Raw genomic sequence first — 13,142 nt, 5'->3', positions numbered from 1 at the left:
TATATATATATATATATATATATATATATATATATATATATATATATTGTATATCGAGATTTATCTTAAAATAGTGAAATAATAATTTTGGTCCATATCAGCCAGCTCTACGTGAGACTGATAGTCAGACAGAAAATGACTATTATAAGTTACTGCTGTTTTATAAACTATTGAATTGTGAGGTGGACTCAGTTTTACGCAGCTTTTTAAATTTGGGCTTCATTTATGTTCAATAAGTGATGGCTCGGTGGAACTGTTTTTTTTTTTTTTTGTTCACTTGGCGTTTACATTTAAAACCAGTTAAGAACAGGTCATTGTTATTATGGCCTGATGTCTAAACATTAAAATAACTGGAAGGTGGTTAGTCTTTTCGCCACCCTGTCTGAGCTAATGATCTTTTTTATTTACACGCTGTTCTTTCAGGCAACATGACAGAATGTCCAGGCCACTTTGGGCACATAGAGCTGGCCAAACCAGTTTTCCACGTCGGATTTATAACGAAGATCATGAAGATTCTCCGCTGCGTCTGCTTCTTCTGCTCCAAGCTGTTGGTGGACTCGGTAAGTGCTTCCGCTGTAGTACTGGACGAGCAGAACGCGTTCTTCATTTTAACTCTGGTGTTATTCTCGCGTCTAGAACAATCCCAAGATCAAGGAGATCCTGGTGAAATCGAAAGGACAGCCCAGGAAGCGTTTAACCCACGTTTACGAGCTGTGCAAAGGCAAAAACATTTGTGAGGGCGGCGAGGAAATGGACAACAAATTTGGAATGGAGCCACAGGAGACAGAGGAGGATATCACCAAGGAAAAGGTATTTGGGTCGAGCGTTTACTGATAGTCACCCGCTGCTTTAGTTGTTGGCGTTGGTGCTTTGGCTCCACCCATTTTCCTCACGCTCATCACCTAACTGTGACCCAGGGCCACGGTGGCTGCGGCCGCTACCAGCCCCGCATCAGACGCTCGGGCTTGGAGCTGTACGCCGAGTGGAAGCACGTAAACGAGGACTCACAGGAAAAGAAGATCCTGCTGAGCCCCGAGCGCGTGCATGAAATCTTCAAACGCATCTCGGACGAGGAAGACATCATCTTGGGTATGGATCCCAAGTTTGCCCGACCGGAGTGGATGATTGTCACCGTGTTGCCTGTGCCTCCGCTGGCCGTGAGGCCCGCCGTGGTCATGCAAGGATCTGCTCGCAACCAGGTATAAGCGTGTTCCTGAAACTCGAACATTGTCGCCTGTACGTGTAAGATAAAATGTCGACCTCTGGTTCGAAGGACGACTTGACGCACAAGTTGGCGGACATCGTTAAGATCAACAACCAGCTGAGACGAAACGAGCAGAGCGGCGCCGCTGCTCACGTGATCGCTGAGGACGTGAAGCTGCTTCAGTTCCACGTGGCCACCATGGTCGACAACGAACTGCCAGGCCTGCCCAGGGTGCGTTCATATTTACTGACAGAGGGGGTTCAGCTTCATTTGCTGTAGCTTTTAACATCTTGGTTTGTTTTCTTCCTTAAGGCGATGCAAAAGTCTGGCCGCCCTCTCAAATCCATAAAGCAGCGTCTCAAAGGAAAGGAGGGCAGGGTGAGAGGTAACCTGATGGGCAAACGAGTGGACTTCTCCGCCCGAACCGTCATCACCCCGGACCCTAATCTGCAAATCGACCAAGTGGGCGTGCCACGATCCATTGCAGCCAACATGACGTTCCCAGAGATTGTTACACCCTTTAATATTGACAGGTACGTCAAAGGAGTTGTTCAATAACAGAAAAAATTGAGTTGAACGTCGGTTAACGAGTTCTGATAACTTATTAGGTTGCAAGAGCTGGTACGAAGAGGAAACAGCCAATATCCTGGAGCCAAATACATCATACGCGACAACGGAGACAGGATTGACCTGCGGTTCCACCCGAAACCAAGTGACCTTCATCTGCAGATCGGCTACAAGGTGGGATAAAACCGAAGATCGTTCACGACCAACATTAACACCGACTGGACTGACTTTTAACACAAGTGCAAATGATTTTATTTCACGTGACTGAATGCGGTTGTCCTGATTTCAGGTGGAAAGGCACATGTGCGACGGTGACATCGTCATCTTCAACCGACAGCCCACACTTCATAAAATGTCCATGATGGGCCACAGGGTGCGGATTCTGCCGTGGTCCACGTTTCGACTCAACCTCAGGTATCGAGATTTAAAACAAACTCACTTGGTAGAAAAGTTGTTTGAAGCGTGGACAAAGTTCTAGGCCTGTCACGATGCCAAGTTTTGCTGGGCGATTAATTGTCTCAGAAATTATCGCGATAAACGATAATATTGTTTGAAATTTGACAATAATTAGTAATTATTGTAAACTTTAAGAAGAAATGTTGGTTAATTTTTGTGTGTAGTACCTTTTTTGACCTCTGGATGGCAGAAGACTGTTTGACCTGAAGGATGGATAGTGAGGGAGCGAGCAGCGTGTCTCATTAAGAAAAATGGGAGGGAGGCCCCTTGATGTGACATGGGCTGTCGTTCCTGTTTTTCGGTTCTCAAAATGGCGGACGCTCGGTGTGGTTTGAGCTCTTTAGCATAGCATTTTTCACACAAAGCTTTTAATAAAAAAATCAGTAAACAAGTTCTCAGCTTCTTTTTGCAGAGAAAAACAACTTTTTACATGAAGGCACGGGTTTCAACTGTGAATTTGAGTTTCGACAAGACGGAGGTCGGCCCGTTAGCTTAGCTCGTAACTTAGCTTCTCAACTTAGCTGTGTTTATCGATCCAAACGTGCGATTTTGGACAGTTAAAATGGATTTTAAAGAGAAAGGGAGGGGTCAGTGAAGAGCACCGGAGATGAGCCTTTTATCATCCAGTGTCTTCAGTAGAGAGAGAGATGAGGAAAAGATAAAGCCGATAAATGAAAATGAGGTTGATAATTATCATTTATCATGTGATTAATTGATTTATTGTTTATCGCGACAGGCCTACAATGTACCGTAATTTCTGGTCTATACAACACACCTGACTGTAAGCCGCACACACAAATTTTAAAATAAAGCACAATTTTGTTCATAAATAAGCTGTACTGGTGTATAAGCCAGTAATATTAGAAACGATACACAGCTCCTGATAAAATGTGCAGCTTTTGTTTGGCCACCAGATGACGTGTCATAGACAAGTTTGTTGATGTCTGATCGCACAGGACTTCATGTTGAGACTCTCTGACTCAACCTACCGAATGAAATCAAAAACTAGTCTAAGAAGAACAGACTGGAGAGAACAGTGCTAAACACCTACATAACCTGTTGGACTGCTGGTCACATGACCTCAGGTAGGGATTGTGGGTAAAATTTAAGGGCATGTTATTTTTTTTTTTCATCATTTCGGTTATTCATTCAACCTGTCAAAGGTTGAATGAATAACCGAAATTATGAAAAGAATTCACATGCCAGTAAATTTTACCCACAATCCCTACCTGAGGTCATGTGACCAGCAGTCGACTACAGCAGAATACTAGAGTACGGTAAATGTTCATTAAATTACTGTCATCGATTTTTATTGTTAAGCACTTTTTTGTAACCTGCTGTTTTTGATGTGCTTTATAAATAAATTTGACTTGACTCCTGCTCTGCGGAGCTCACGAGTCACATGACTCATGGGGAGAGGAGAAATTTCCCTCCCCCTCCCGTTCTCTCCACTGTGAGCTTGTAACATGACATTTACCTACACAGAAAGATTTATTTTTTACTTTTATTTAAATATATACCAGTGACAAAATAGGCTACGTACAGTACCGTAAATGTTTTTCATTTTATTTATTTATTTTTAACAATGCCTTTAACACAGCTGAAGAAGAAAAAAATTCTTGGACTTTTCTGCTGTTCATGCTTGAGTGAAAGTGAAAATTTGTTTCCTCGTAATCTGAAGGAAGCTGCTGACAAAGAGTTGTACATGCCCTGATGGACGTCACTGTTCATCTCATAAATCTGAGACCCCTCCATGGTCCACCTTTAAATTCTTCAAGGTTGTTTTTGGTGGCGCTCTTTTTTACTTATTTTTTTACTTTATTTAAACGTGAGGGTTCTCGTGACTCAATGAGCGTACAGTACCTCGCTGTTCATTAGGGTGACTTCTGGTCACATGGCCACGGAGTGGGATTATGGGTATTTAGTAGTAAAATTGGAACCATGAGTGAGAAGTACATGTCCTAAGTACCTGTATCTCAAAAACCCTCCCTCAAGAGGGATGTGTGTTGGGCAGCTATGTGAGCGTTTAGGAGTGTCAAAGGGAAATGTTTATTGGCTGTAGGAAGCTCGGCAAAATAAATATAAAATAATATTTTAAGATTAAGAATGAATATATATATATATATATATATATATATATATATATATATATATATATACATACATGAATTAGCCGATCTTATGTACAAGCCACCAAGTCTAAAGCGTGAGGGAAAAAGTAGCTGCTTATAAACCGGAAATTACAGTAAATATTTACTGAGTAAAGTTGAGTTCTGTGATGTTTTTGAATGTATGGTTGTATAAAAGCCTTCAGCAGTTTTTGTTTGGACGTCACTGGCCCTGGCCCTGCTGCTGACTGGTGTTCCTGTCAGAGTTATTTTAAAACCTTAAATGCAACAATCCATGTCCTAACGCTTTGGCTCTGTCCAGTGTCACCACCCCGTACAACGCTGACTTTGACGGTGATGAGATGAACCTCCACCTGCCTCAGTCTCTGGAGACCAAGGCGGAGATCCAAGAGCTGGCCATGGTGCCACGTATGATCGTCACGCCTCAGTCCAACAGGCCCGTCATGGGTATCGTGCAGGACACCCTCACAGCTGTTCGCAAATTCACCAAAAGAGACGTCTTCTTAGAGAGGGTGAGCAGCAGGACCGCCAAGCTTCCTTTAAAACCGCCACGTCTTTCTAATTTCATGCACGTTTTCTCCTCCCGACAGGGCGAAGTCATGAACCTCCTCATGTTCCTCTCCACCTGGGACGGGAAAATGCCTCAGCCCGCCATCCTCAAACCGCGCCCGTTGTGGACGGGCAAGCAGGTCTTCAGCCTCATCATTCCAGGTCACATCAACGTGATCCGCACACACAGCACGCACCCCGACGACGAGGACAGCGGGCCTTACAAACACATCTCACCCGGCGACACCAAGGTACAAACAACCCATTTGTCTTCTGTACGTGGAGATTAGAGTTACAACTCATCACCACGCTCCTACACAGGTGATCGTGGAGAACGGGGAGCTGATCATGGGCATCCTGTGTAAGAAGTCCCTGGGAACCTCCGCCGGCTCCCTCGTCCACATCTCCTACCTGGAGATGGGCCACGACATCACCAGACTCTTCTACTCCAACATTCAGACGGTGGTCAACAACTGGCTGCTCATTGAGGGTAGGAACCAACAAGGAACAGGCTAAACATGCAAACACTTTCAAATGGACTTCTCTTTATGCAGATGCTTTTCTTGCTTGAATAGGTCATTCAATCGGTATTGGTGACTCCATCGCTGATGCCAAGACGTACCTCGACATCCAGAACACCATTAAGAAAGCCAAGCAGGATGTGATAGAAGTAAGAATGCATCTTTAAAACTTCTCAGACCCACAGGATGGTTCTTAACCAGTGGTTTTATTGTTGTTTCCTCCTGCTAGGTCATTGAGAAGGCTCACAACAACGAGCTGGAGCCGACCCCCGGTAACACCCTGAGGCAGACCTTCGAGAACCAGGTGAATCGTATCCTCAACGACGCTCGTGACAAAACGGGGTCTTCTGCCCAGAAGTCTCTGTCGGAGTACAACAACTTCAAGTCCATGGTGGTGGCCGGCTCCAAGGGCTCCAAGATTAACATCTCGCAGGTCGGATTCTTAACTGTTCTCACAGATGAGGGTTCGAGTTCGACTAAAGCTCACACTGCCTGACTCCTCAAATGTGCAGGTTATTGCCGTGGTGGGGCAGCAGAACGTGGAAGGTAAGCGAATCCCGTTTGGCTTCAAGCACCGGACTCTGCCTCACTTCATTAAAGACGACTACGGTCCTGAGAGCAGAGGCTTTGTGGAGAACTCCTACCTGGCCGGGTTGACGCCGACAGAGTTCTTCTTCCACGCCATGGGAGGCAGAGAGGGTCTGATTGATACGGCCGTCAAGACGGCCGAGACAGGCGAGTTCAGACGGCAGCGACGTGGCTGAACGCACCCTGCGTTAATCTTTGTCGCAGTAAGAGATTTACTAAAAGAAACCACTGATCTGCAATTCCAGGGTACATCCAGCGTCGTCTGATCAAATCCATGGAGTCCGTGATGGTGAAGTACGACGCCACCGTGCGGAACTCCATCAACCAGGTGGTGCAGCTGCGCTACGGCGAGGACGGCCTGGCGGGGGAGAACGTCGAGTTCCAAAACGTGGCGACGTTAAAACCCTCGCACAAGGCCTTCGAAAAGAAGTGAGTCTCCCCGCGGACTGCGTCGCAGTGGACTCAAAACAGGGAGGGGGTTAATTTAGGTTTTTCATCCGTTCAGGTTTAAGTTCGATTGCACCAACGAGCGCGCGCTGAGGCGGATACTGCAGGAGGACGTGGTGAAAGACGTGCAGACCAACGCCCACGTGCAGGGCGTCTTGGAGAGGGAGTTTGAGAAGATGAAGGAGGACAGGGAGATCCTGCGAGCCATTTTCCCGACCGGAGACAGTAAGGTGTGTGGTTGCAGCTGACGATGTATAAAAACACTGGGTTGTAATTAGGGGTGGGCGATATGGCTCAAATATAATATCGTGATATTTCAGAGCATTCTGACGATGACGATAAATTTTGTGATCTGACCCAAAAAAAAAACAGAAATCAAAGTTATTTGACAAAATTAACCTGTTGCTTTGCAGTATAATATAAAATTTAAAAAAACAAGGGGTAATTTTACTGAAATTACTTTATTAGTAAAATATTCAGTCTCCAAGTATAAAAAATAAAAATGATCCTTCTGTTATTTAGATTGAAAAAGTCTGCACAAAATATATAGATCAATAAATCCACCACAAAAACTAAAGCGCAGGTGAAGTTTCCTAAAATAACTAAATAAAATGAAGCTTAAGATCTGTTGAGCATAAATGTAACGCAACAAAATATATGTTGCCTTTAAATGAGTTGGGAACGGAGAGACAGTTGAGTTGTCTGTACCTGCAGTTTAGAGCTGGATGGAGAGACAGCTGAGCCGTGCGTTGTTTGTTTTTAGCTTTTTAGCTAGCTAGTATTGCGCGCAACTAATTAGCTTTACGTCAGTACCGGGGGGGCAATTCGGTTTGGTCGTTCGGCGCGCTCGTTTCTGTTAAAGGAGCGGAGCGCTTGACGTACTGCGTCATGAAATTAGCATATCATGGTAACTTTTTTTTTTTTTTTGCCCGGGCAAGCTTTTTTTGTCGGTATTATCGTGAACGATATGATATGGCCCAGACCTAGTTGTAATGGAGGGGAGGATTATTCTTCAAGTGCACAATTGACCTACATTTAAATATGTTTGGATTTAAATAAATACACAGGCATTTCAATAGAAGCAAAACATGTGGCAGACTGTGTAGTGCAGATCATAACAAGATCAACCTGCTTTAAATTCTTGTTTTCATAAATACATTTATTGAGGCAAGTGTTCAGAGCACAGGTGGTTTTTATGCTTGAAGTGAAGGAGGTGTCATGTTTTTCACTTGCATCAATGAAATGTTAATGGGCCTCAGCTAACACAAAAAGAGATTATAAACCAGTCAGTTTTACAGATACTGGGCTAAAGTTTGTTGTGGTAGTAGTTGAGAGTCATACTAGATGTTTACTTTAAACTCTGTCAGATCTTTGTTTAAAACTTTGACATGCAATGTGTTGAGCAGTTTCATTTAATACTCCCTTGTAATTAAAAATGTGCCTAACCCCTAACCCATGGTAAATTTTGGGCTTCTCTGAAATAATTACACCTGCACCTAAATAGTCAGCGGACTAGGAAGGTATTTTTTAAGTAAATATGCTTCTATTTAAAGATTTAGGGGTTCTGATAAACTTTAAGGAAAATGTCAGTGCTTGCAAGTGTTGCAGTTAGGGTTGTCAAACTCAGTTACCAAAATGAGACAAAATTTAAAAACTTTGTCCGAGCCACGGCCAACTTTCAGCCGATACCTTAACTCGAGTCAGATCCGATATCGTTTTGTGGTTGTAGGTTCATGACCAAGAGTTTGATCTGTCTCACTCGACGTTGTTGCTCTTTCCACATCAGAATCAATGACAGAATGATCCAGCCGTCTTTCTGGCCTCAAAGTTAGCCAGCTGGCAAGAGAAGTCTACACTAAGTGTTGTTTTAAAGAAAAATTTAGAAGAGCTACAATATTTTGCATTTAGATGATCGTCTTGGGGGACCAGAGTTGGTCCGCAGCTCTGGAGTTCTGTGCTTGTAGATGAAATCTTCATCATCTGTAATGTTTCTTCTCGCCTGTAGGTGGTGCTGCCGTGCAACCTGGCCAGGATGATCTGGAACGCCCAGAAGATTTTCCGAATCAACCCTCGAACCCCAACAGACCTGAATCCTCTGAGAGTGGTTGAAGGTAAGGTGGAGAGTAACCGAAGATGTTTAGATTCTAGAGGCGTTAAGATGAGGTGGTGTGAAACAACATCCCTGTGTGTTTGTTGTTTGGCTTGAGAGATGTTTACACATCTCGGTTCTGACTCTCGTGGTGTTTGTGTCCACGTGCGTCTGTTCGTCCGCAGGCGTTCACGATCTGAGCAAGAAGCTGATCATCGTGAACGGAGACGACCCCCTGAGCAGACAGGCCCAGGAGAACGCCACGCTGCTGTTCAACATCCACCTGCGCTCCACGCTCTGCTCCAAGCGCATGACGGAGGAGTTCCGCCTTTCCACCGAAGCTTTCGACTGGCTGCTGGGAGAGATCGAGACCAAGTTCAACCAGTCCATTGTACGTTCAGATGCGTTTGGAAGCGCTCGCAGCGTTGTTACGGTTCTAAAACCTTTCGATGTGAGAATATTGAATTTCTCTCCTACAGGCTCACCCAGGTGAAATGGTCGGTGCTCTGGCTGCTCAGTCACTGGGAGAGCCGGCCACCCAGATGACCCTGAACACTTTCCACTACGCCGGTGTGTCTGCCAAGAACGTAACTCTGGGTGTGCCTCGTCTGAAGGAGTTGATCAACATCTCGAAGAGGCCCAAGACGCCCTCGCTGACCGTTTTCCTGCTGGGTCAGGCAGCACGCGACGCTGAGAGGGCCAAGGACATCCTCTGTCGACTGGAGCACACCACGCTGCGCAAAGTAAGAACTTAACGAGGTTTGATTCAGAATATTGATCTCTGCCTTTGGTAGCAGTACGTTGTTCACCATTGATGGAATCTGCAAGAAGCTCTGAAGGTTTTTGTCAAAGACAAAAGGATTTTTTTTTTTTCAAAACGAGTAAGAAAACCCGCTCTCTTTGAAGCTTTATCGCTCCGACAAACTCCACAATCGAAACAGAATTCAAAGTTTAAACAAACAAAACGAGGACTTTGCACGTCTGAACTACCATTTTTGATATCTTTTATGATTATTACACAATTACGGTTTAATTTTGTTTAGTGCTATAATGGATAACGTTTAACTCTTATATATTTTTGCAAACACATTTTTTTTACTCTTAAATGATGCATCAAAACGTAGGCGTTTTGGCCTGTTTTCATTCAACATGTATTAAGTTGCTGTAGGATTTAATGTTTTCTCTTAAATCCCTCCAGAGTGCCCAGTAAATTCACCAAATCCCCAACTGGTCAGCTCAAATTTTTATTTTTAAAACTTGGAAGTAAAGGGTCTTTAACTTGTAATTTCTCCTAAATGAAACGCAGCAGAAAGGAAAAAGTTCCATCAGAACTTTCTGCTTTGAGGCTTTCTTTCTAGTCTGCATGTCTGCCTGTCATAATGATCTGCTGGCCTGAGCTCTAATGCCTCTTTTGATCTTGGTTCTTTTTCATATCTTATGCTTCAAAACATTGACGTTCTCTCTTATCTTAGTGTTGCTAGTAGAAAGTCCCAAATGACGGTTTGGTTTTATAAAAGAAACTTGACGAATGTTGAAATGTCGGACAGAAGCGTCCGTTTTTCTCGAAAAATGCCCATTTTACAGATTAAAAATGAGTCTTTACTTTCAGGTGACTGCCAACACCGCCATCTACTACGACCCGAACCCTCAGAACACGGTGGTGGCCGAGGACCAGGAGTGGGTGAACGTCTACTACGAGATGCCCGACTTCGACGTGACGCGCATTTCACCGTGGCTGCTGCGCATCGAGCTCGACCGCAAACACATGACTGACCGCAAACTGACCATGGAGCAGATCGCTGAGAAGATCAACGCAGGTGAGTCGTGTGATACGCTGTGGTCCGGTGCTTCAGATAGAATCAAGCAGTTCATCTGCTAAAGATGTGGTTCTGCTGTTTTCATTTGAGGTTTTGGAGACGATCTGAATTGCATCTTCAATGACGACAACGCTGAAAAGCTTGTGCTGCGAATCCGAATCATGAACAACGACGAGAGCAAGTTCCAAGAGGTGGGCATGGGAAGGTTTTTACAAATGCAGCAGTCCCTCGATACTTCGCGGTTCGACTTTTGTGGGTTTTCAGCATAAGCTTGTTTGTGACACACAATTGGCTGATTGATGGAAGGTGACCCAACCAGAGCTTTGTGCTGAAGGACGGACTTGCCATCGGGAGCACCGGGACATTTCCCGGTGGCCTGGCCTGCTCAGTGATTGCCGATGGGCCCCCTCCTTTCTCTTTCTGAGGCTGTCTGTCACAGCAGAGAAGAGACACAACAGGCGGGCGTGCAATCTGCTGTGACAACCTCAGAAAGAGAAAGGCGAGGGTGGGGTCTGTCTTTCCCCATCGCTGCTGTGGGAGCTTCAGTGAGGCGGATATCAAAGTGAGCGACATGGATTGTTTAGTTAAAATAATCAAGCACAACCCAAACCAAGACTTTAGTCCCCCTCAGCAATCACTGGGCGGGCCAGGCCACCGGGAAATGCCCCAATGCTCCTGATGGCCAGTCCGCCCCGGAGATTGGCTCAGTAACTGTAGCATCAGTCTCTCGTTTGCTGTGCTCTTTTAGAGCATTTAGAGTTTAGAACATTGTTTAGAACTTTGTAAGAGTGTGGGAAGGGTTTATAAAGCCTTAAAATATATAAATACTAAAATAAATGTAACATCCCTACTTCACGGATTTTCATCTATTGCGGGGGTGTCTGGAAAGTAACCCTGCGATTAAGTGTGGGGCTACTGTATAGTCACTAAAAACAGTTTTTCTTTGTATACACTCGTCGAAAGGGAGACAGATTATAGTCTTCATATGTCCGACTGTAAACTTTCTCTTGTCCCACCTGTAACTTCATAATAACAAGCAGTTGCTATAGATTAATTGTTGTCAGTGTGTGTATAATGCGAGGTATGAAGTACTCTCGATTATAGATCTCATTTGCTCTACCAGGACGAGGAGGTGGTGGACAAAATGGACGACGATGTGTTCTTGAGATGCATCGAGTCCAACATGCTGACAGACATGACTCTGCAGGGCATCGAGCAGATCAGCAAGGTAACAGCGTGAGCGCAGCAGGAACGTTTCGGCTTCAGAAGGATGGTATGAGAGAAACTCACCTGTGGCTCTTCTCTTTTTCAGGTGTACATGCACTTGCCTCAGACCGACAATAAGAAGAAGATCATCATCACGGACGACGGAGAGTTCAAGGCCCTGCAGGAGTGGATCCTCGAGACGGACGGCGTGAGTCTCATGAGGGTTCTCAGCGAGAAGGATGTAGACCCCGTCAGAACCACCTCCAATGACATTGTGGAAATCTTCACGGTACAAGAGCGTTGAGATGTTTTTAGCTTTGTGCGTGGATCAGTTTGCTTGGTGTTCACTTTGAGTCCGTCTGTGCAGGTTTTGGGGATTGAAGCGGTAAGAAAGGCGCTGGAGAGGGAGTTGTACCACGTCATCTCCTTTGACGGTTCCTACGTCAACTATCGTCACTTGGCTCTGCTTTGTGACACCATGACCTGCCGCGGTCATCTGATGGCCATCACACGTCACGGCATCAACCGTCAAGACACAGGACCTCTCATGAAGTGTTCCTTTGAGGAGACGGTATGAAGATCTACGAGTCTCGCAGTTCCCTAGCATCTGTTTACTTGTCTTCAATCAAGGTGTTTGTTTCAATCTCCTCTCCAGGTGGATGTGTTGATGGAGGCGTCGTCCCACGGAGAGTGTGACCCGATGAAGGGCGTGTCTGAGAACATCATGCTGGGCCAACTTGCCCCTGCAGGAACGGGCTGCTTTGACCTGCTGTTGGATGCTGAGAAGTGCAAATATGGGATGGAGATTCCAACGAACATTCCTGGCATCAGCGTGGCCGGACGTAAGAGGAGAAAGATTCGTTAAATGTAGATAGTAGGAGTAACGATAAAGTTAATATTCTGCCTCCTTCCGTTTTTAGCCACTGGAATGTTCTTCGGCTCAGTGCCAAGTCCCATGAGTGGTATGTCACCTGCCATGACGCCGTGGAACACGGGGGCCACCCCTGCCTACGGTGCCTGGTCCCCCAGTGTCGGTGAGTTTCAACACCCCCAAGATGTTTTGGCTTTTTTTTCTCGTTATACTTTATTGAGCCTCGTTAAATTTTCATTCTCGTCTCTTAGGAAGCGGCATGACCCCTGGAGCAGCGGGCTTCTCTCCCAGCGCAGCTTCAGACGCCAGTGGCTTCTCTCCAGGTTACTCCCCGGCCTGGTCTCCCACACCCGGGTCTCCAGGGTCTCCAGGACCTGCCAGTCCATACATCCCCTCCCCAGGTTAGACACACATCAGAAACATGGTTTTACAATAAAACCTGGTACAACTCAGGTTTTTATTCGGTTACAGATAGAAATGACAAAACAGACTTTACCCATTAGGAGGTTGAGAGGAGGGGAAGATATACAGACACATAGGTGTTGGTGTAGGTGGAGTTTCTATGGTAAGACGAGCAGAGAACATAGTTAATGACAGAAATAACTGCAAACATGGGGAGTAAAAGGAGTAAAGATGATAGCAAAGTAATGCGATTAGTTTGTCCTCCAGCAGTCTAATCCTATAGCAGAATAACTAAG

At 45.2% G+C, this 13,142-nt stretch overlaps 1 protein-coding gene across 1 annotated transcript in view; it reads left to right on the top strand.

The window, feature by feature from the left end:
- The window catches only part of polr2a (RNA polymerase II subunit A), an 18,805-nt gene that overhangs the window by 3,876 nt on the left and 1,787 nt on the right, over positions 1-13,142 (top strand). Inside the window, exons 3-28 of the mRNA XM_037676302.1 lie at positions 424-560; positions 637-810; positions 918-1,199; positions 1,274-1,435; positions 1,517-1,737; positions 1,813-1,945; positions 2,061-2,185; positions 4,658-4,868; positions 4,947-5,156; positions 5,227-5,395; positions 5,481-5,575; positions 5,656-5,859; positions 5,939-6,161; positions 6,260-6,443; positions 6,520-6,691; positions 8,467-8,572; positions 8,736-8,941; positions 9,030-9,293; positions 10,160-10,367; positions 10,458-10,558; positions 11,491-11,595; positions 11,680-11,862; positions 11,941-12,144; positions 12,229-12,415; positions 12,494-12,607; positions 12,696-12,845. Coding sequence (XP_037532230.1) covers positions 424-560; positions 637-810; positions 918-1,199; positions 1,274-1,435; positions 1,517-1,737; positions 1,813-1,945; positions 2,061-2,185; positions 4,658-4,868; positions 4,947-5,156; positions 5,227-5,395; positions 5,481-5,575; positions 5,656-5,859; positions 5,939-6,161; positions 6,260-6,443; positions 6,520-6,691; positions 8,467-8,572; positions 8,736-8,941; positions 9,030-9,293; positions 10,160-10,367; positions 10,458-10,558; positions 11,491-11,595; positions 11,680-11,862; positions 11,941-12,144; positions 12,229-12,415; positions 12,494-12,607; positions 12,696-12,845 — 4,530 coding nt within the window. The remainder of the gene's footprint in view (positions 1-423; positions 561-636; positions 811-917; positions 1,200-1,273; positions 1,436-1,516; positions 1,738-1,812; positions 1,946-2,060; positions 2,186-4,657; positions 4,869-4,946; positions 5,157-5,226; positions 5,396-5,480; positions 5,576-5,655; positions 5,860-5,938; positions 6,162-6,259; positions 6,444-6,519; positions 6,692-8,466; positions 8,573-8,735; positions 8,942-9,029; positions 9,294-10,159; positions 10,368-10,457; positions 10,559-11,490; positions 11,596-11,679; positions 11,863-11,940; positions 12,145-12,228; positions 12,416-12,493; positions 12,608-12,695; positions 12,846-13,142) is intronic.

Source organism: Nematolebias whitei, chromosome 1, assembly GCF_014905685.2.
Source record: "Nematolebias whitei isolate Nwh7 chromosome 1, NemWhi1, whole genome shotgun sequence".
In the NCBI taxonomy this organism is placed as follows: Eukaryota; Metazoa; Chordata; class Actinopteri; order Cyprinodontiformes; family Rivulidae; genus Nematolebias; species Nematolebias whitei.
This window is presented reverse-complemented; position numbering and strand designations above follow the sequence as displayed.